The sequence below is a fragment of the Psammomys obesus genome, unplaced genomic scaffold (genome assembly GCF_907164565.1).
Source record: "Psammomys obesus unplaced genomic scaffold, mPsaObe1.curated_primary_1811, whole genome shotgun sequence".
Lineage (NCBI taxonomy): Eukaryota > Metazoa > Chordata > Mammalia > Rodentia > Muridae > Psammomys > Psammomys obesus.
The window spans coordinates 440,569-462,279 of record NW_026591872.1 but is presented as its reverse complement, the minus strand read 5'-3'; the positions used below and the strand labels follow the sequence as shown (position 1 = coordinate 462,279).

The window sequence follows — 21,711 nt, the reverse complement described above, 5'->3', positions numbered from 1 at the left end:
CGCAGATTTTTTCCCTTTTTTTCTTTTTTTTATTAATTTATTTACTTTACATCCAAATCGCAACTTCCCCTCCCTCCTCTCCTCCCAGTCCTTCTGTCTCTCCTTCCCTCATCTTCCCCCCTCCCCCACTCCTCCTCCCTTTCTCCTTAGATAAGTAGAGCCCTTCAATGTCTATCAACCAGCCTCAGCATATCAAGATGCAGTAGGACTAGGCACATCTTCTATTGAAGAAGACAGCCCGGCTAGTGGAAAGAAATCCAAAGGCAGGCAACAGAGTCAGATACAGCCCCTGCCCCTGCTGTTAGGGGTCCCACACGAAGACCTAGCGGCACAACTGTTACATATGGGCAAAGGGCTTAAGTCTGTCCCACACATGTTCACTGGTTAGCGGTTCAGTCTCTGTGAGCCCCCATGGGCTCAAGTTAGTTGATTCTGTACGTTTTCTTATGGTGTGCATGGCCTCTCTGGCTCTTATAATCCTTCTTCCCCCTCTTCCACAAGATTCCCCAAGCTCCACCTAATGTTTGGCTGTGAGTTTCTGCATCTGTTTCCATCAGCTGCTGGGTGAAGCCTCTCACAGGACAATTATGCCAGCTTCCTGGACAGGCAGATTTTACCCCACACATTGTCTTGTACCTCCTCCTCCTCCTCCTCCTCCTTCTCCTTGTCTTCCTCCTCCTCCTCCTCCTTCTCCTTCCTCTTCTTCTTCTTCTTCTTCTTCTTCTGTTTTTTCAAGACAGGATTTCTCCCTATAGCACTGGCTGTCCTGGAACTCACTCTGTAGATTAGGTTGGGCTAGCCTTGAACTCAAAAAGATCTGCCTGCCTCTGCCTCCCAAGTGCTGGGATTAAATTTTGCACCACCACAGCCCTGCATCTTGTCTCTTTTATAGTTCTACCCTGGAATCTAGTGTAATATAGGCAAAGAAGAAAAATGGATTCATTCAATAATATTTTCCGAGGACCAGCTATTTAGTATGCATTACTCTTGGTTCTTTATATTAATATTATTAGTAAACACAAAAGACATAAATCACTGCACTTTGGGCATTAATAGTTTGTTTTGTTTTCTAAGACAGTGTTTTCTGTGTAGCTTGGCTGTCTTCGACTCCCTTTGTCTACCAGGCTGATTTTGAACTCACAGAGATCTGCCTGCCTCTGCCTCTCTGAATGCTGAGATTACAGGTGTGTTGCCACCACCAAGAGGGACATTAATGTTTTAGTGAAGGAAGATGTACTAAATATGAAAACAGTGTTATTTAATGGTAGAAGGAGATAAATGCATGAAAAATAGGATAGGAATGGAGAATTTGAGTCTCTCTCTCTCTCTCTCTCCGTGTGTGTGTGTGTGTGTGTGTGTGTGTGTGTTGGGGGCTCAGTATTAAACAGGGAGTCATTAAGAAAGTAGCAGTAGGCTGGAAAGATTACCCAGTGGTTAAGAACACTTGTTCTTGCAGGGATCAATTTCCAGCACCCACATGGTGGCTCATAACCATCCATAACACCAGTTCCAGGGGATCCAGTGCCCCCTTCTGATCTCCCTGGGCAGGAGGCACACACACATGTGGTGCCCATGCATACTTGCAGGAAAAACACCCATGTAACTAAAACAAGAGAAATAAATCTACAAAGAAGAAAGTTATAATCAAGCAAAGACTTTGAGGAAATGAGCTAGCTAGCCATCTGGATATCTGAAGGAAGAATGTTCCAGACAGACAAAGCAGCCAGTGCCAGAATCATGAAGAATAGCAGGGAGCCACTGACAGAGAGGAGCCTAGCTGCTTCAGTGAACTAATGTGTAGAGGCCAATTGTGGTAACACACCACTATAAGCCTAGAAATCAGGAAGCTGAGGCGGGAAGGATGACAAGTTTGAGGTTAGCCAGATATACACAAGTCAAGTCTGTCTCTAAATAAATAAGTAAATGGATAAATAAATAGTAGCTATGTGGCTCCCAAGCAAAAATTCAGTTCCACTAATATTGCAGACTGAACTTAAGGATGTGTGAGAAGCTGCTGATATAGATAGAAGTTATTGGTAGATAACTTCTAGGTTGGCTTCTTAGAACTTGAATAGCAGAAGAGAGAAGGTACCATTGTGCTTGCTGTAAAATGGAGCCAGAGTCTCCAGATGCCCTTGAAGTCACTGAAGGGCTTGAACACTTGCAGATTTTAGGAGGAAGAGAAACAGCAAGTCTTGAGATTACTGAGAAAACCACACTCCTGAATTGTTTTTTCCCCTCTTTTTCTGCATCCCTTCTTCCTCCTTCTCCGCTCTCCTCACCTCTTCTCTTCACTCTGTTTGTTTCCTCTACCTTTTGATTCTATTTCTCCTCTGTTCTAGTTACCATCCCTACCCAATTCCCCTTTCTTCCTCTTTTCTCCTACTGCTCCCTCTTACCTCCTTCCCCACATCCCCTCCCCATAGCTCTATAAACTTTTCCACTTCCTCTCCTCTCCCCTGTACTCCTCTCCCCATCCTGTGTTTCCATGATTCTATGTTAGCATCCCCATTCACCACCAACACGGCCTCCTCTGGTGATTTCTACACCTTCCACCTCCACTCCTTCCTTTGCCCTCTTCCTCTGTCCTTTCATCATCTCCCCCACTCTCTACCATCCTGTTTAACCTCTCTTGGCCCCCTTACTCTACCTAACTCCTCTCATCCTCTTGTCCCTTTTCCCTCCTGTGTCACCTCTCTATCCCTATGATCCTCACTCTCTTCGTATCCTATCCTTTCCATACATCCCACTCTCCTCCTGCCTCTCCTCTGCCTTGTAATCCTCCCATCTCCTGTCTTTCATACCCTTCCTTCCTCCTCCCCTCTCACTCATCACCTCATATCTCCACTATCTTCTTTCCCCCATTAACTCCAACCCTCTTATCTAACTTATTTCTTCACCTTCTGCCCTTCTCTTCCCCCTCCACTCCCCTTGCCTCTGCTTCTCCCTTTCCTTATTTGCTCCCATTTCCCCTTCTCTCCCCTTTTGTCTCCCTTTATCCCTCTCCCTTTCCCCTCTACCCCTGCCCCCTCCTACTCTAGACCTCTCAGTGCTTTTTTCTTCTCCCCACTCCTCTTCCTCTCTCTTCGTCATATTGATATTTTCCCCATCTTTCTTCTTACTTTGATCCTCTTCTCTCCCACTCCCTAATCTTGCCTCTTCTCCACTAGCTCCTCTTGATTTTGTGAGTGAAAAAAAAAAAGAAAAGAGAAGAGTAGATAAAAATAAAAACAGAAAACCTTCTATTTCATTTTAACATGTTCTGAATGTCGATTTCTAAGGTAAAATAATCAAAGACCCACTGCTTTCTCCCTAAAAAGCACACATTTTTTTTTTCTTTTGCTGATTCATCTAATCAGCAGATATTAGATGGCTTAACAATGCAAGTGTATTGCAGTACCATCTTGGAAGCCCACTGACCTAAAAGGCATCAGCATGCTGGCACTTCTTCAGGAGGTTCTTGGGGACAGTTTCGTTGCCTTTTCTAGTTCATGCCCTCAGCCTGATGCTCTTGGTTCACAGGCCACTCCCCCATCTTCCATGGGAATCACAGCTAGTGTGACCCTGCTATGGAGAAGTGTCCGGTTTCCTCTGATCTCCACTCCAACAGCCATCTTGCTCCTTGAGCTCTGGAAAGAGAAGAATCCAGGGTGCCCTTGAGCTAAGCAGCAGGAGCCTGCTGCCCAGCTTCTTCGCTGTTCTCTCCTCTGTGCCTCCTCCCTCCAGGGCAGTCATTTCTAGAGAAGAGGCACTTTCCTCAGAAACTCACTTTAATAAGAATTCACTCTTAGATGTGTGAAATGCAAGAATGTGTATAGGGGTGTATGTACCCCTAAAGTTGACAGGTTCAGGGAAAGGATACCAACATTCTGTGAATGCTCTCTTGGCAAAGGAGTCTTGAAGTTGCTTGAATATGACCTAGAGAACATGAAGTACTATCTCACATTGTCCCTTAGATCTGTTTTGGGGATCTGAGATAGCAGAGTTGGAATTGACCATTCCACTATTTTCACATCCTGTCTTAGGGCTGTGAGCTGTCCCATCCCACTGATCTTTATGCCCTATCTTTGAGGCCTATTGGCCATTAGTTCCTTCTGGAGCTATCCTCACGTCAAACTCCTCTGACCCCTATTTTATTTGTCACATCTCTTTCTCTGACTGACAATGCTACTTCCTTCTTTCACTTACAGTGACTCTGTGATCACATTAGGCCCACTAGAAAGAATCCATCATAATTTGCTCACTTTAAAGTAAGATGAAAACCATCTGTAATCCCAGCACTAAGGGGGCAGAGGCAAGGAGATCCTTAGTGTGTGCTCAGCCTAAAATTCTGTTTCAATAAAATAAAGTAAAAGTCAGGTAGTAGCAAAGTTATTTACAACAAAGAAATATTAATTCACTTAAAAAAAAACTCTTCCAGACAATTAAGATATAGGTATGTTTAGGGGAGCTTTTTTTTGCATATCAAACCTCACCAGAAGTAGAAAGTTTGTCTCTAATAATGTTACTTTAAATTATTTTAATTTCATTTATTTATTTACTTATATATTATCTATATGTCCCTCTATTTCATTTTATTTTATTTGTGACAAGGTTTCTCTGTGTAGCCCTGGCTATCTGGGAACTCAGTCTGTAGGCCAGGCTAGCCTTGAACTCATAGAGATCTACCTGCCTCTGCCTCCCAAGCGCTAGGATTAAAAGAGTGCTCCATCACTACCCAGACATTTTCATTATTTTTATTTAATGTGTATGGGTAGTTTTCTTTTATCTGCATGTATGTCTGTGTGCATGCCTGGTAGCTGAAGAGCCCATAAGGTGGTTTTGGTTCTCTTGGAACTAGAGTTACAGACTTGTGAATGGCCATGTGGGTGGTGGAAACTGAACTCGAGTCCTAGCAGCTACTTTTCTCCATTTTCCATTCCCTACTTATGTTACTTTGGTTTGCTTGTTTTCATTTTCTGTACCAGAGGTTGAACCCAGGGCATTGCATATGCTAGACACATAGGCAGACAGATAGACAGACACACACACACACACAAACACACACTCATACACACACACACACACACACACACACACACACACACACAGGCCCACAAGGTGTTGTAACTCCAGTTCCAGGGAATCCAAAGTCTACCTCTGGCATCAGAAAGCACTGCACCGTGCCTGGTACACATACATGCAGACAAACACCCACATAGGGAAAAATCAATATAAATCTTTTAAAATATGTGTATTTATTTAATTTTAAAATTATTCTAGGATTGAACACAAAGCTTGGTGCATGTTAGGCAAACTCTCTCTAAAATTGTACGATGACCCTCTGGCCCCATCTGCTTATTTTGTAAATTTTAAAAAAGGTCAAAGTCTTTTTGAAGCATTTTTCAAAGAAACTGCATTGACACTGAGTGTGTCTGTTCTTAGATGCCACTATAGAAGGCATATTCTCTTCTCATTCACTGTACACTGCATCCTGTACCAAACACTGAGGCTCAAGAAACTTTCAAAAGCCATAAGGTACCAGTTGGCAGAATCCTTAGAAGTCATCTTACCTAACTTTTCTTCTTCTTCTGTCAAATGGTCTTTGGTTTCTCTGTAAACAGTCACTAATTGGAGTGAGTGACTGTGAGCTTTTATTTTGTTTTTTGATTTTTTGAGTCAGAGATTCTCCGAGTAGCTCTGACTGTCATGGAATTCACTATGTAGGCCAGGCTGGCCTTGAACTCACAGAGAGAGCTACCTGCCTCTCTCAAGTGCTGGGGTCAAAGGTGTGTGCAACCACTGCCCAGCCGAGTTACTAATTTTCCTTTTTATCCCTTTGGTTTTTTTGAGACAAGGTTTTTCTGTGTAGACTTGGCTGTCCTTTACTTATTTTGCAGACCAGGCAGGCCATGAACTCACAGCAATCCACCTGCCTCTGCCTCCTGAGTGCTGGGATTACAGGAGTGTGCCACTGTGCCCCGCTGAGTTACTAATTTTCAAGGTATTGTTTGAAATCTAAAAAGGAGCTAAAGTTCAGTCAATAGGAAAAGAGACTTTCTAACTATTCTTTCTACGTTCCTCTCTGGAACTGTGTGAAATATCTTCTTTTTTTCTCCCTTCAATTGCTTCTGTAGATAGTTATACACTACTGAAAGAAGAGATGTACTTTATTCTTAATTGTATGTGTGTGGGGGGTGTAGTGTGTGTAAGCAAATGTGGATGCCAGCAGAGGTCAAAGTCCAGAGTCGTTAAATTTCTGAAGTAAGAGTCACAGGCTCTTGTGGGTGCTGAGAACTGAACCCAGGCCCTATGCCAGAGGACTAAACACTGTTAATCACTGAGCCATCTCTCAAGTCCATCTGTAGATATTTGAAGATGGCTATCTTACTGAGACTTCTATTCTTCTGCCTGAACGTGGCCCTCTGGGAAGTTTTCCAGACTTCTCATTCTGGTGTCTTTTGACTTTGTCGATATCCTTCTGCAATGGTGGAACCCAGAATGAAGCATACAGCTCTATCAGAGCCCGAGGGACATTCCCTTCCTTCACTTGAACTTTCCCTCCTAGTGACCTTAGCTTGTACTTTGTACTTTTAAAAAGAGACAGTGTTGACTCGTGGTATGTCAGTAATAAAATCCTGTAAATGTAGCACACATTTTAGAGATGTGTGTGTGTGGTTCTTTTGCTTTTTACTAATTATAGTTATTTTCTACTTTGTATTTGTAGAATAGACATTAAAATATTTATTTGCTGCGTTTTGTGTGTGTGTGCACATACCACAAGCATACAAGTGCATCTGTAAGTGGAAGAGATCCCCTAGAACTGGAGTTACAGATGCTGTCAGCTGTCATGTGGCTACTGAGAACTGAAATGGTTTCTCTGCAAGAGCAAGTGTTTTTTTTCTAATTAATTAATTAATTATTACAATTTATTCACTTTGTATCCCCACAGCAGCCCCCTCCCTCCTCTCCTTCCAGTTCCACCCTCTCTCCCTCTTCTCCCCCTATGTCCTTTCCCTAGTCCTCTGATAGGGGAGGACCTCCTTCCCTTCTATCTGACCCTAGCTTATCAGGTCTTATCAAGGCTGGCTGAATTATCTTCCTCTGTGGCCTGGCAAGGCTGCTCCCCTACAGAGGGAGGTGATCAAAGAGCAGGCCACTGAGTTCATGTCAGAGACGCCGCTGTACTCTTTACTAGGGAACCCACTTGGAAACTGAGCAGCCAATGGGCTTTCTCTAAACAGGGGCTATAGGTTATCTCCATGTATGGACCTTGGTTGGAGTATCAGTCTCTGCAGTCTGCCCTGGGCTCAGGTTTTTTGGATCTGTTGGTTTTCTTGTGGAGCTCCTGTCCTCTCCAGGTCTTTTTATCTCCCCCTTCTTCCATAAGGTTTCTAGCACTCTGCCAAAAGTTTGGCTATGAGTCTCAGTATCTCCTTTGATACCCTGGTGACTAGAGTCTTTAAGAGGTCCTCTGTTAAAGGTTCCTGTCCTGTTTCTTGTCTTCTCCTACTTCCGATGTCTATCCTGTTTGCCCTTCTGAATGAGAATTAAGCATCTTCCCTAGGATCCTCCTTGTTGTTTAGCTCTTTTAGGACTATAGATTTTAGTATGTTTATCCCATATTATATGTCTAGTATCCACTTATAAGTGAGTATATACCATATGTGTCTTTCTGCTTCTGGATTACCTCACTCAGGATGATCTTTCTAGTGCCACCCATTTGCATGCAAATTTCATGATTTCCTTGTTTTTAATAGCTGAGTAGTGTTCCATTGTGTAAATGTGCCACAATTTCTGTATCCATTTCTCCGTTGAGGGACATCTGGGTTGTTTCTAGATTCTGGCTATTACAAATAAAGCTTCTATGAACATGGTTGAGCAAAAGTCCTTGTTATATACTTGGATAGATACCTAGGAGTGGTATAGCTGGATCTTGAGGTAGCACTAGTCCTAATTTTGTGATTTCCAACGTGGTTGTACAATGTTACATTCCCACCAGCAACGGAGGAGGGTTCCCTTTTCTCCACAACTCTCCAGCATTTGTCATCCCTTGAGTTTTTTGTCTTAACCATGCTAATGGGTGTAAGGTGAAATCCCAGGGTCATTTTGATTTGCATTTCTTGAATGACTGAGGGCACTGATCATTTCTTTACATGTTTCTCTGACATTTGATATTCCTCTGTTGATATTTCTCTGTTTATCTCTGTACCCCATTTTTAAATTGGATTACTTGGTTTGTTGGTGTTTAACTTCTTCAGTTCTTTATATATTCTTGATATTAGCCCTCTGTCAAATGTAGGGGTGGTGAAGATCTTTTCCCAGTCTGTAGGCTGTCATTTTGTTCTGGTGACAGTGTCGTTTGCTTTACAGAAGCTTTTCAGTTTCATGAGGTCCCATTTATTAATTGTTGATCTTAGAGCCGTTGTTCTTTTCAGGAAGTAGCCTCTTGTGCCAATAAGATCAAGGCAGAGAACTCCTTTGGCTGATAAACACCTTCAGCAAAGTGGCTTGATACAAAATTAACTCAAAAAAAAAAATCAAAGCCCTCCTCTATATAAAAGACAAAAGGGCTGAGAAAGAAATTAGGGAAAAGACACCCTTCACAATAGCTACTAATAACATAATGTACCATGGTAACTCTAACCAAGCAAGTGAAAGGCCTGTATGAAAAAAAAATACTTCATGTCTCTGAAGAAAGAAATTGAAGAAGATATCCGAAGATGGAAAGATCTCCCATGCTCATAGATCGGTAGGATTAACATAGTGAAAATGGCCATCCTCCAAAAGTAATCTAGAGATTTGATGCAATTCCCACAAAATACCAACAGAATTCTTTACAGAGCTTGAAAGAACAATTCTAATTTCATATGGAAAAACAACAACAACAACAACATAAAAGACCCCACAATAGCTAAAATAATCCTGTACAATAAAAGATCTTCTGGAGGTATCTCCACCTCAAATCTCAAGCTGTACTATAGAGCAACAGTAATAAAAACTGCATGATACAGGCATAGAAACAGAATGGAGGATCAATGGAATTGAATAGAAGACCCAGAAATAAACCCCATATCTACGGAAACTTAATTTTTGACAAAGAAGCCAAAAGCATACAATGAAAAAAAAACATAGCATCTTCAACAAATGGTACTGGTCTAACTAGATGTCTACGCAAATAGATCCATATTTATCATCCTGCACAAAAGTGAAGTCCAAGTGGATCAAGTACCTCAACATAAAACCAGACACACTAAATCTGTCGGAAGAAAAAGTGGGGAAGAACAAGTGTTTTTAACCACTGAGCTCTCTTCAGCCCTTAGAATAATGATTCACTTTTTTGAGACAGGGTCTCACTTTGTTGCTCAGGCTGATTTGGTACTCATTACATAGATGAGGCTGTCCTCAAACTCATAAGAGCTCTGCTTGCCCTTGTCTCCTAAGTAATGGGGCTAAATGTATACACTACCATACTTAGTCTTAAGAGATTTTTAAAATCAACCAAAAACTAAGCTTCATATCTGAGCATAGTGCCACACACCTTTAATCCTAGTACTTAGTGGGCAGAAACAAGCAGATTCCTAGGAATTCTAGATCATCTAAAGCTATGTAGTGAGACGGTCTGGCAAAAACAAACGGTGGGCATGGCGCTGCACACCTTCAATCCTAGCACTCAGGAGTCAAAGGTAGGTGGATATTTATGAACTTGAGGCCAGCATGATCTACCTAGTGAACTCAAAGACATCCACAGCTTCATTGTGAGACTCTGTCTCAATCAGCAAAACACAAAAAAACTACAGAACCAAAATGAAAACCAAGCCCCCCCGCCACTTCATGTTTAGCTACATTCAGTGTAAATTCACTGGTGTGAATCTACTATTCAAGTTGGCTAATCATACATTTGGGGCAAGTGAACTACAATCACATTAGCTTGTTTTCTTAAATTTGGATCATTTGGAGTTCTTGATCACTTAATTCTCAGGAAAACGGTCCTGCCATTGCTCTTGATTCCTAGTCAAGCATGGTGGTAGCACACATCTGGAAACCTAGCACTGGGGAGGCTGGAGCAAGAAGATTGCCAGTTTGAGGATGATTTTAGCTACGTGTTAAGTTACAAGCTAGTCTGAGCTGCACAGTACTGTGTTACAAACAAGTGATTCCCTTTTCCTTTTTCATACTTGTTCTCACTCACACTTACATATTATACATCTATTTGAACACTTTAGCTCTCCCTTCCCCCAAAATTTCTGCTTTCCATTTTACTATTTTTCCCTCCTTTGGTTATTCGAGATAGGGTTTCTCTGTGTAGCCCTGGCTGTCCTGTAGACCAGGCTGGCCTTGAACTCACATAGATCTGCCTGCCTGTGCCTCCCTTGAGTGCTGGGATTATAAATAGGCATGAGACACCTACCATGCCTGACCCAAAAGTTAAAAATGATATATTTTTTTAAGTTAAAAAAAAAAAAGACTACCCAAATTTAACAAAAGCTCATTTGGAAAAGAGTCTATCAAAATGTTTCCTTTACAAACACCACAAACATGTTTATTATTTGACTATTTCATTAAAATGTGTACCACTGGCTATCCTGGAACTCGATCTGTAGACCAGGCTGGCCTTGAATTTACAGAGATTCTCCTACCTCTGCCTCTCTGAGTGCTGGGATTACAGGTGTGTACTACCACACCCAGTCATTATTTCTTTTTTATTATAAATAACATTTGTGATTTCTACACACTAATGGCCTTCAGTGTGGTCCTCTTATATGTGCATATGACAAACTTTAATCATATTCACAGGGTCTTTGTTACATCATTCATTGTCCGGATACGGGGGAAAGGATTTATCAGTGATCCTCCAACCAGGCCTGGTTGTGCATTCCTTTAATCCCGGCACTGGAGGCAGAGGAAGGAGGATCACTGTGAGTTCTAGCTCAGCCTGGTCTACAGAGTGAGTTCCAGGACAGCCAGGGCCACATAGTGAGACACTCTGTCTCAAAACAAAACAAAACAACCATAACAACAACAGAAGAGATTTGAGGAAAAGGACAGAGTTCCTAAGTAAGGACTGGAGGGGCAACTTCTGAGGACATGATTCAATCATGTGTTCTCTGCAGACACAGGGCATAGCTCTAGCCAGTTCTTATGGGTGGGAGAATGCTCAAATGACATTTTGCTAACATTAATGACTAATGTTGTAATGTATATTAGTCCCAAGTTCAGCAAGCCATTTGCTCATCATGCCTTGGTTTCACCTATGATAGAAAGCATATATCAGCAAGTGTTCTTATTTTCAGGAATTAATCACATTAAAGTGAATGCAGATCTGTGGTTATTAATATTTAGGCTGGAGTGAGGGCCTAGGGTAGTCACCAGTCCCATTAGAGAATTAGCTAAATCTATAACGTTCCATAGAAAAACCCTCATCAGTGTCTCATGTAATTGCTGAGAATTTACTAAGCTTCCCCCGAAATCTCTGCTCAAGGTTGTATACAGACAGAACCCCAGATTTAAATCTCCCAGACTGCATGATTTTTGAAGCTATGTCTTAGTGTTTATTTTTATCTTCTGTTTTGTTTTGAGGCAGGGTTTCTCTGTGTATCAGCCTTGCTGTTCTTGAACTTGCTCTGTAGCCTAGGCTGGCCTTGAACTCACAGAGATCCACCTGCCTCTGCCTCCTGAGTGCTGGGATTAAAGGAGCAATGTGTGCCACTATGTCCTGCTTTTAGTACTTCTCAAAGTGTGGTCATGGACCACAACATTGGAATCACTCCAGGTGTTTAAGGACAAGAGGAAAAAACTTGCAATCTTAGCTATTTGGCATGTTGAGGCAGGGGAATCTTATGCTTAAGTTCTGCCTGAACTACAGCTATCCCGTGAGTTTAAGGTCAAACCATTAGGCAACTTAAAAATTTAAAAAGGGCTTAGTGCTTGCTGACCACATATGAGGAGGCCCTGGATTAAACCTCCAGTACTGTTAACTAACAAACAGTAAATTTGTAAGACAGACACAGGCTATTTAGTTTTGAATCTCTAAGTCATCAGATAAACAAAACTGCTTTTAAAACCCCTGAGTCCTGTTTGTGTGTGTGTGTGTTGGAAACTAAACAGTTCAGGGTCATTGTTTCACTCCAACTCTAGAGTTTTATGTTTAAATGTTTTTTTTTTCTCTATTGGTTTAAGCTGTGTGTGTTTATTGTTCACTTGGCAAGTGTTCAGAATACTGTTTAGTGTGAACTCATTAGAGAACATTTGTGTACTTGTACATGCATAGAAAAATATCTGGAAGTTTATGTGTTTTGTAAACAGCGTCTCTGGGTAGTAGTGGGAATGATCTTTATTTCCTTCTATTCTTGTTTTATTTTTCTCATTATTTCTTCCTCTATTTAAAAATATGCTTCCTCTTTCTGGCTTCAATTTCCCCATCAGGGAGAGTGTTGTAACTTTATGGACTTTAAGAGCACGATCTGATCTGGTGGTCAGTGACTCCATACTATCCCCTAGCTTCTCTGTCCACCTATAGCATAAACTCTGTAGGTAGTCTCCGTGCTTGGAGAATAATCGTGTACTATTTTCGCATCTATTGCCTTGAGATACCCAGCAACCGTTTCGATGCCAGAAAAATTATTCTGTTTGTTTCTCAAGGACCTGGAACAGAAATAACCATCTACAAGCTTCAAAAGTTCTCCCCTGTTAGCCTGAAAAAATGCCCTCTCCACACGTCTCTTTCTTGTGTAATAACGATTGTGAACCAAAAAGCCAGGGCGTGGCCACCCCACCCTCCCTCCCGGACATTCCCTCCCCTCGCACTGCTTTCAAGCATGGTGATTGGGTGGAAGGATACAAGAACTCCGCCCCTGGTCTTATGACTGGGTCTGAAGAGACGACTCTTGGCTTTTGCAGTGCGGTGGTCTGTGGTCACCTGTGCTTTCGCTTTCCCACGGGCAGCAAGGGTGCTCTTTAGAATCGCCAGTCTGCATCGTTGCCTGCCGTGAGGGATCATGATGCGCTTTCGCTTGTCTCCGGTTTCGGGCTCCGGGTTCTTCATGCTCTTTCTGCTCCTGGGTGAGTTTTCGGGCCCTCTCCTTTAGCGTCTTCAGTTGGGCCCAGCGGGATGGGTAGCGCGCGCGCGTGAGCGCGGGATGGGTTGGGGGGTTGTTGTTCAAAGGCCACAACCTGAACGACTGGTCTTTGAGAAGGCGTTGAGAGACCGAACAGCTGACACTGGGCGGCGGCGGCCTGAGGCGCACAGGGCGGGGGAGGGCTGCGCGGGAGGGAGGGGGACACACACACACTGGACCTAGAGAGGGCCTGGCCAAGGAATGGCCTTTGAGAGTAACAACGGGGCAAGTAAGGGCATGAGGACGACGTCAAGGAATTAGGTAAGAGGAGTGAAGAGTACGAGATGCTGGGGTACCGAGAACAACTTGGAAAAGAGTGTGGGTGAGCAGACACCGGGGAGTCTTGGTTTCCTGGATCCGGGAAAGAGTTTTGAAGATGGTGGAAAAACTATTGAGTGAGAAAGGAAATTTGGAACAGAAGATGCTCTATCCCTGTAAAATTGTCAGGGCCAAGAGTATGGGGGTAGGTAGGTATATAGGACCATAGGGCCTAAGGGACAGACACAAGGTTGGGAACTTTGTAGGTAGGATTTGTGAGGTTGGGAGAAAATGTGACCTGGAAGATGAGGAGTTTTGAGGGTAAAGGGATCTAAGGTGACTGGAGTAACTTCCTGGAAAGAAAGATTTCTAGAGACCAACGGGATAAGTGACAACTTTGGTGGGGAGTGACTTGAACGTGTTGAGGATATTTTCTTTTCCTGTAACTTTCACTACTTCCTCCCAGCCAGACTCTGACAGAAGAATCCCTAGATGCCAAAGTCGGGGGAGCTTCCAAGATGGTAGTCGTGTATCTGAGTTTTGTATGCTAACTCCTTTTCTTCACAGCCACTTCGTTTTTTCTTCTTTCCCACCACAATCAGCTTATTTGTGGTTTTAAAATGGTAGGTAATAGCTTAAGGATTGTGTTTGTTACTAGATGGTAAGAGTCGACTGGTTAATGTTGGTTGTTGTTGATCTGCCCCAATAGACTGTGTCTATAACAGCCTAAACTTGAACTTTGATCACAGCATGTCCTCCTGACCTGATTTACTCTGCTTGTTGTTACCTAGTGGCTCTTGATGTTTTTACTTTAAAGAGGTAGAAGGAATAGACCCAGATTGGAATGGAGTGGAGCTAAGTATTTCTTTGGGTGGGGGGGAGGTCACTGTTGAGAAGGCAAAGAATTGCATTTGTAATTCACATTTTGGTGGAATAGAATCAGCTGGAACAGTGTGTTCTCACCCAGTGGGCATTTGGAAATCTCTTCTAGAGGCATTAAAATTTTTTCCATAATAGCTTTTGAGTTAATTTTTTATTTTTGAGATTGTATTTCAATTACATTTCCCCTTCCCTTACCCCCAAACCTCCCATGTACTCCTTCTTGCTCTCCTTCAAATTCCTGCCCTTTTTTTTCATCTATTATTTTATGCTTATAACTATTTGTATATACATATATATTCTAGAGTCATTTTTGTTTGTCCCATTAGGCAGCTTCTAGTAGATAGAGGCCAGGGGTCCTGCTAATCTGCTTGCAAGAACAGGAACAGCCCCTCTCAATAAAGAGTTATCTCCAGCCAGGCATAGTGGTGACCAAGGCCAGCCTGGTATACGAAAAGAGTTCCAGGACAGCCAGGGCTGTTATAAAGAGAAACCCCTATCTGAAAAACAAACAAACAAACAAACAAATAAACAGTTATCTCCTTCAACACATAAACAGAGAAACCCTGCCTTGAAAAATCAATAATTAGTTAATTAATTATGTCCTTCAATACATCAGCACTGCCAAATGTGAGGAGCCCATGTTTAGAGCACAGCATTCGAGGAGCGCATCTAATAACTCCCAAGGATGTTGCTAGGGTGCCTGTGGAATCAAAACTTTCCCAACTATACTAAGATCTTTCTTATTTTCACTCTCATCCTTTTGCTTTATATACGATAGCGTTTTCCAGAAGATATATATGTGATATCGTCACCCTGATGATTCCAGGCTTCTTGTTATTTATTCATTTCTCATCTTTCATTTTTGATACAGTAAATGTCAGCAGATATAATTTATCTAAGCTAAAACTCTACGGTCTTCCATAGACCGGACATTCTGACTCTAAAACATTTGCAGGTCCTTGATCTGGCCCAGCTGATCATTTGTGTAAGAATCTCCTTCTATAACACTTCTGAAATTGGGCCATGAGGCTTGGCATGGACACTTAATTCTAAGCCTTACCTGTGAGGCACTTACTGAGGGCTGGCTGACCCCAGAGAGGCTTGTTTACAGTGGAAAACACCTTATCAGTGACAAGAACACATCTGACAAAGGCCTATTAACCAGTAATTCCCTGCCAATTGAATCTGCACAAACACAAGGCTGTTATTGTTCAGAGAAAGTGAGAAAAATAGTTGACCTACATGTTGGCTTTTGTGTCATTAAATTTTTTCTAATGACATCTTTTGTGTTTACAAAAGCAGTGCTTGGTCACTGCAGAAAGTAAACAGACAAAACTTATTATATAAAACAGCTCAAACCTAGTGATCAGAAATAACTAGATTCATCCTTTTGGATGCTTTCCGTAGCTGATTCCCTCCATCCACAAATTCAGAAAGGGATCTACAGGGGCAACATTTAACAATGTAGTTTTCAGTTTTGTAAATATATTTTTTGTTTATCTATTTTTATTTTGCCCCGACCAGCGGGGCTTCAACGTGGATTCCTAAGGGAGTAGAGTGGAAGGAATGGGGGTAAAGGGACAAGAAGCGCAAGGAAGGAAGCCAAGTCTGTTTGTCTGATCAAGGTTTCCGTTTATTAGAAATTTTTACCCAACTTATATAGGGAGAAGGCAGGAAAGGGGAAGGTTAATCTACTGCTGCAGGAAATAGGAAGAGTGCTTTCATGGGTTAAATATTTTACCTGCAAGATACCATAAGGATGTTCTCTTAAGATATCTTACAGATGCTCTAACAAAGGATGTCCTCACAATCTATCACCCATGATTTAGGGTCTTAGATAACTCTTTCACTTCATAGCTTTAGGTCTCCACTAAATGACCTTTGCTCTCTACTTGGCTTTGGCTTCAGTAACTACCGTTGTCTTCACTAGATAGCTTTGGCTTTGGCTTCCGTAGATAGCTTTGGCTCCCGGCATTATTTTATGTATGTGTTCTCTCTGCCTATATGTCTGTGTACCTGGTGCCTGTGGTGGTTTGAGGAGGAAATCACATCCCCTGAAACTGGAGTTTACATAGACATTGAAGAGTTGCTGGGAATTGGAACTGGGTTTTCTGGAAGACCAACAGCTGAGCCACCTCTCCAGCCCCAGGATCCAGTTTTTAAGTCTCTACAGCTTTTTAAGTCTGAAAGATGTTTTTTTCAAACATTTCTTGGTTTGCTGTGAGGCTGTGGTGCCTGCCTTTAATCCCAGTGCTTGGGAGGCAGAGGCAGTTGGATCTCTAAGTTCGAGTGAGTTCCAGGACAGCAGGGCTACACAGAGAAACCCATCTCAAAAAAACAAAAACAAACAAAAAGGGAGTTTAAGGCTGTGGCTGTATTTCAATGGTAGAACACTTTTACAGCATGCCTGAGGCCGTAGTTTTACCCTCCAGCACTGTGAAAAAGGAAAACCGAAACTCTTGCTTTAAAGTAAGTATAGAAAAATTAGTTTAAGAATTTACTAGCTTAAGAATTTAAGCTTTAGATTGTTTTTTTTTTTTCTTTCTTCTTTTTACAGATATTTCTTTTGGTTTTTCAAGACAAGGTTTTTCTGTGTAGTCCTGGCTGTCCTGGAACTCACTCTGTAGACCTAGAACTCAGAAATTCACCTGCCTTGGTCTTATGAGTGCTGGCATTAAAGGCTTGTAATACCATTGTCAGCTCACAGAAAAAATTTTACTGGCTTTCATTTGAATGAATTATAAACAATGAAAGACCATTTGGGGAAAAAAGTCTGAGTTAGAGACATGAAAAGGGCAACAGATAAAAGTCTTTTCTTAACATCATTGCTTAATTGTGTCTCCTTAGTGACAGAATTCTGTTGTCATCCATTTTTATAACTAGCTTAACTTATGTTTGTTTGTTTGTTTGTTTTTTCTGAGATGGGTTTTCTCTGTGTAGCCATGTTGTCCTGGTTGAACTCCAACTCACTGCTATCAGGAGTGCTGGGATTAAAGGAGTGCCCCATCACGGGAGGCTTAACTTCTGTTTTTATAAAAGGTTGAATGAGACTTAAAAAAAAAAAAAAACTTTGAGGCTCTTCTTAGAGATAAAAATCTTTTATAACTATGCTGAGTGTAGTTCAGGTTGGGGTCCACTCCCTCCCACAAATGCTTATTAACTGCCTATTGTATTCTAACCTTTACAGCCAGATGAAAGGGAGACAGCAATGTAGAAGACAGTGGAGGGTCTGCTGTCATAGAACCTCTATTTGAGTGGCATAAAATAGCACAACAGGTAGATAACATTTCAGATAGTGAACGGGACCATAATAAATGAGAAGCAGATAATAAGGAATGAAAGTGACTAGGTGAGATAATGGGAGGTGGGTTGACCAGTTGCAGGATATTTGATCACTTTGTGAACCATAAGATTGTGAACTGGAAAAACCTGTTTCTTGTGGTGTGGCTCAGCCCTTGTACACACCTTTTACCAAAGAGCTTTCTGTGAACAAGAGCGAAATAAAGCCAACCATGGGTTAAGAGGCACTCAAGGAGGTAGAGGCAGGCAGATCTCTGTGAGTTCAAGGCCAGCCCGATCTACAAAGTGAGTGAAAGCTACAAAGAAACTGTGTCTCAAAACAAAACAACAAAACAACAAAACAAAATACCCCCCCCAAAAAAGAAAAAAAAAACCACACACACAGGAAGGGGGGCATTGAGTTGAAGGGTATTAAGACAGTGTAGAGTAGGAACGTTAACCAGGTGCTTTTTCTGCCTTTCTTAGCTAACAGATTTTTACTCTAGTATCTGGCTCCTGAGTCTTCATTGGTAAAAAAGAACATTTGTGATTTTCTTTCTTTTAACAACAGTGACCTTTGTGTTTGTTTGTATTATGTGGTCAGAAGGTGGTTTGTATTATGTGTTGAGTGATATTTAGGCAGAGACCTTGGTGCTGGAAGGAGGTCCACCCTACCTATATCCATTTGGGATAATATGGGTGGGAAGCAGGCTCTGGGAGGAGATGGGAGAGGGGAAATCATGATAAGAATATATTATGAATTTTCTATAAAAATACAACACTAAATTACTTAAGCTAAAATAAATCTTATGTTTCCCCAACTCTTAGGTATACTAGCTTATTTTCTATTCTTTACGGTATTAGTCTCTGAGAGGATGAGGTGACCGTAGCTACTGTTATTTCCCATGGCCTACCTGGCGGCAGGCATTGTGCAGTGGTTAAAGGTCAGTAAGTTTTTGCTGGGGGTATTCATTGGTGGGCTCTGTAGATAAAATGGTGAATTAGATCAAACATGGTCTCTTTTTTTGTCTTCTGTGGACCTGAGAAGATGTTTTAAAAAACCTATTTTGTACAGGGAGGCTCATTACTGCTGCTAACTCCAGTACCAGAGGGATCAGATGCTCTCTTCTGGCCTGCATAGGCACTGCATACACACAGTGTACCAATGCATATGCAAGCAAAACACCCCTGCACATAAAGCCTAAAAAAAATACTCAAAATTCAAAATATGTTTTTAAATCACACACATACACACAAAAACCTATTTTGTGTCTCTGGATCAAGAACTTCAAAATCAGTGGTAAGAGTGCAGGTAACTAGGATCATTTCACATGTTAATTTCAGCCTTTAGCCTCTCCTACTTGTGCTCTCCTTGAGGAGTTTAGAGGATTAGGGTCTCACTGTAACCCTTGAGTTCTCTATATAAACCAGGCCTAACTCAAACTTAAGAGAATACTTGAAATATGCCTGCATAGGCGTGAGGGTTAGTGTGGAGAACTAGGAAAGAAGTGGTGAAAAGAATTTGGTTTGCTAAAGCGACCAGCATCTTTTCTTTTGGAGAGCATCAGAAAACAAAATGTTAAACCCTGTTTTCATGGATTTTTGTTTTTTTCCTATAGCTTTCCCATGTTTTGTTTACCTGATAACTTTGACTCATGGTTCAGTTAAAATTCACCTATCTGTATTAGAGACACTCAAAAGACAGGATTGACATGTCTGTGAGTCGTTGGTTATCACATTTGATAGGGTTATAAATATTCAAATATTCCTATGTATGTAGCCTTCTTTCCATGGAATTTACAGTGGACTTTAAAAGAAGCATTTGTTATTTTATGTATATGAGTGCTCTGTTTTCATGCACACCAGAAGAGGGAATCTGCTAGTGTATAGGTAGCCTGCTTCTCGGTTGCCTACTAACCTATAATATGTGTCAACCACTAGGTATGAAGCAGACACGGTTCAGCTGTGCATGCACAAGTTATAAAAGGACCAACCCATCACTTTGCCTCTCTTACTCTCCTCTCTCCATGTCACTTTCTTTCCTGGGAGCCCCCCCCACCATGTGTCTCTATTTCCTTTTCCTCTTTATATCTTCACCTCCAATCAATAAATCTCTTCCATATAATATCTGTTGTGTGTGTGGCATTATTTTTAAATAAATACTAACAGAATCAGATTCCATTACAGATGTTGGGAGCCACCATGTGGTTGCTGGGAATTGAACTTGGGACCTCTGGAAGAGCAGCCAGTGCTCTTAACTGCTGAGGCATTTCTCTAGCCCTACAGTGGACTTTTGTTTATAACCCAGCATTGTTTCATAGCACCGGAGCTAAATTCTCCGACCCTGGTTCCGGAAGGCTATACTTCCTAATCACAATTCCATATTAACGTGGTCTGAGATTCTTCTATTCCAAGAGTTTCTTTTATAAGTACTCGTTATTCCATTGTGCATTGCAAAAGCATTCTGGGGTCCTGCCAAATGTGGTTTAGCAGTAGGCACTTTGCATCCTTAAATAGAATTGTCTCATTTTCTGACCTACTCTTTGACCAGAAAAAAAAATCAAGGAAGTCATTTTATGGTTAAAAACATATGTTTTGTTAATTTTAAATGTTGCTTTCATGTGACAAACATTTGTAGCTTAAAATCTTATTTTCTGTTGTAGCAGACCTAACTAACTAATATATATATATATATATATATATATATATATATATATATATATATAATATTTATAAACAAGTGAGTCACAGGTGAACATGAGAACAGCTAACCAAACACTTATGTGAAAGTCATCACTTAACAGAGAAGAAAGTGTGCAGCTTTTTGTCCTGCTGTGGATTTAGTGGTCTCAAGCTTGCCCACATCTCACCGGGCTAGCCTGGAATTCATGTTAGTCCTCCTGCTCCAACCTCCTGAGTGCTGGGATTGCAGGCTATGCCCTGTTTTTGTTTTTGTTTTTTTTTTTAAGATTATTTATTTACTCTTTGTATGGTATTCTGCCTGCACATATGCCTACATAGCAGAAGAGGGCACCAGATCTCATTTTATATGGTTATGAGCGACCATGTAGTTGCCGGGAATTGAACATAGAACTTTTAGAAGAACAGCTATCTCCTCTCCAGCTCCTAATGCTATGTTTTTTTTAAAGTGTATGTGTATATACTTGTATAGCATGTATATATGTGGTGCACATGTGGAAAGCAAAGGACAACTTGCAGGAGCCAGTTCTGCTATTCTGCAGGTCCCAGGGATTGAAAATAGGTTGTTAGGTTAATACAAGCACCTTTACTTGCTGAGCCATCTCGCTGGACCCGTGCTTTTAAAGATATTTATTTTACATGTATGAGTGTTTTGCTTGCATGTATGTCTGTATGCTACATGCATGCCTGGTGTCCCTTAAAGATCAGAAGAAGGACTTGTTTTTCTTGGAGCTGGAGTTATGGTTGGTTGTAACACCATAGAAGCCAGGTCCTCTGCAAGAACAACAAATACTCTTAACCACCTACCTATCCCTTCAGCCCAGTATGCCTTCTCCTCACATCCCTCACCCCCCAAAAAATCCTCCATTTTTTGGCCAATCTCACAGTAGATGGGTAGTTTAAGGTAGGACTTAATATGATGAAAGTAAACATACACCATAAAATGGGAAAGGACTTGTTTCTTTAAGTCTTGTGTTTAATGAAAGGGGACCTTGTAAACAGGATGTCTAACTTGCTTGGAAATCTTCTCCTAGCTCAGGGTTTTTATACCCCATCGGTAAACCCCCTAGAAAAATACACAGGCAAGTCTTGGCAAGGGGAACTGTCCCAGAGTCTCATAGCTAGTAAACTTGGCTTCCTGAGTGGAATTTTAGCTTTTCAGCTTTCCAAATGGGTTCTCTATCATCTTCATTATATTGTTTCACTCTGTTGTATGGGTTTTAATTTTTATTTTTTATGTCTACAAGTATTTTAGCTGCTTGTATGTCTGTGTGCCATGTTTATGCCTGGTACAAGGAGGCCACAAGAAGGTGTTGGGTCCTCTGGGACTAGATTTAGAGACAGTTGTGAGTAGCCATGTGGGTTCTGGGAATTGTACCTGGGTCTTCTGGAAGGGCAGCCAGTGCTTTTAACAACTGAGCCATCTCAACAACCCCTGTTGTATGGATTATCTATCTATCTATCTATCTATCTATCTATCTATCTATCTATCTAT

The 21,711-nt window shown here is 41.5% G+C and overlaps 1 protein-coding gene across 4 annotated transcripts in view; it reads left to right on the top strand.

The window, feature by feature from the left end:
- Positions 1-12,837: 12,837 nt before the first annotated feature.
- Lamp2 (lysosomal associated membrane protein 2) overlaps positions 12,838-21,711 on the top strand; it is a 123,076-nt gene continuing 114,202 nt past the window's right edge. For all 4 annotated transcript variants that reach the window (XM_055612152.1, XM_055612149.1, XM_055612151.1 and 1 more), the window contains exon 1: positions 12,838-13,041. In XM_055612152.1, coding sequence (XP_055468127.1) covers positions 12,978-13,041 — 64 coding nt within the window. In that variant the 5' untranslated portion in view covers positions 12,838-12,977. The remainder of the gene's footprint in view (positions 13,042-21,711) is intronic.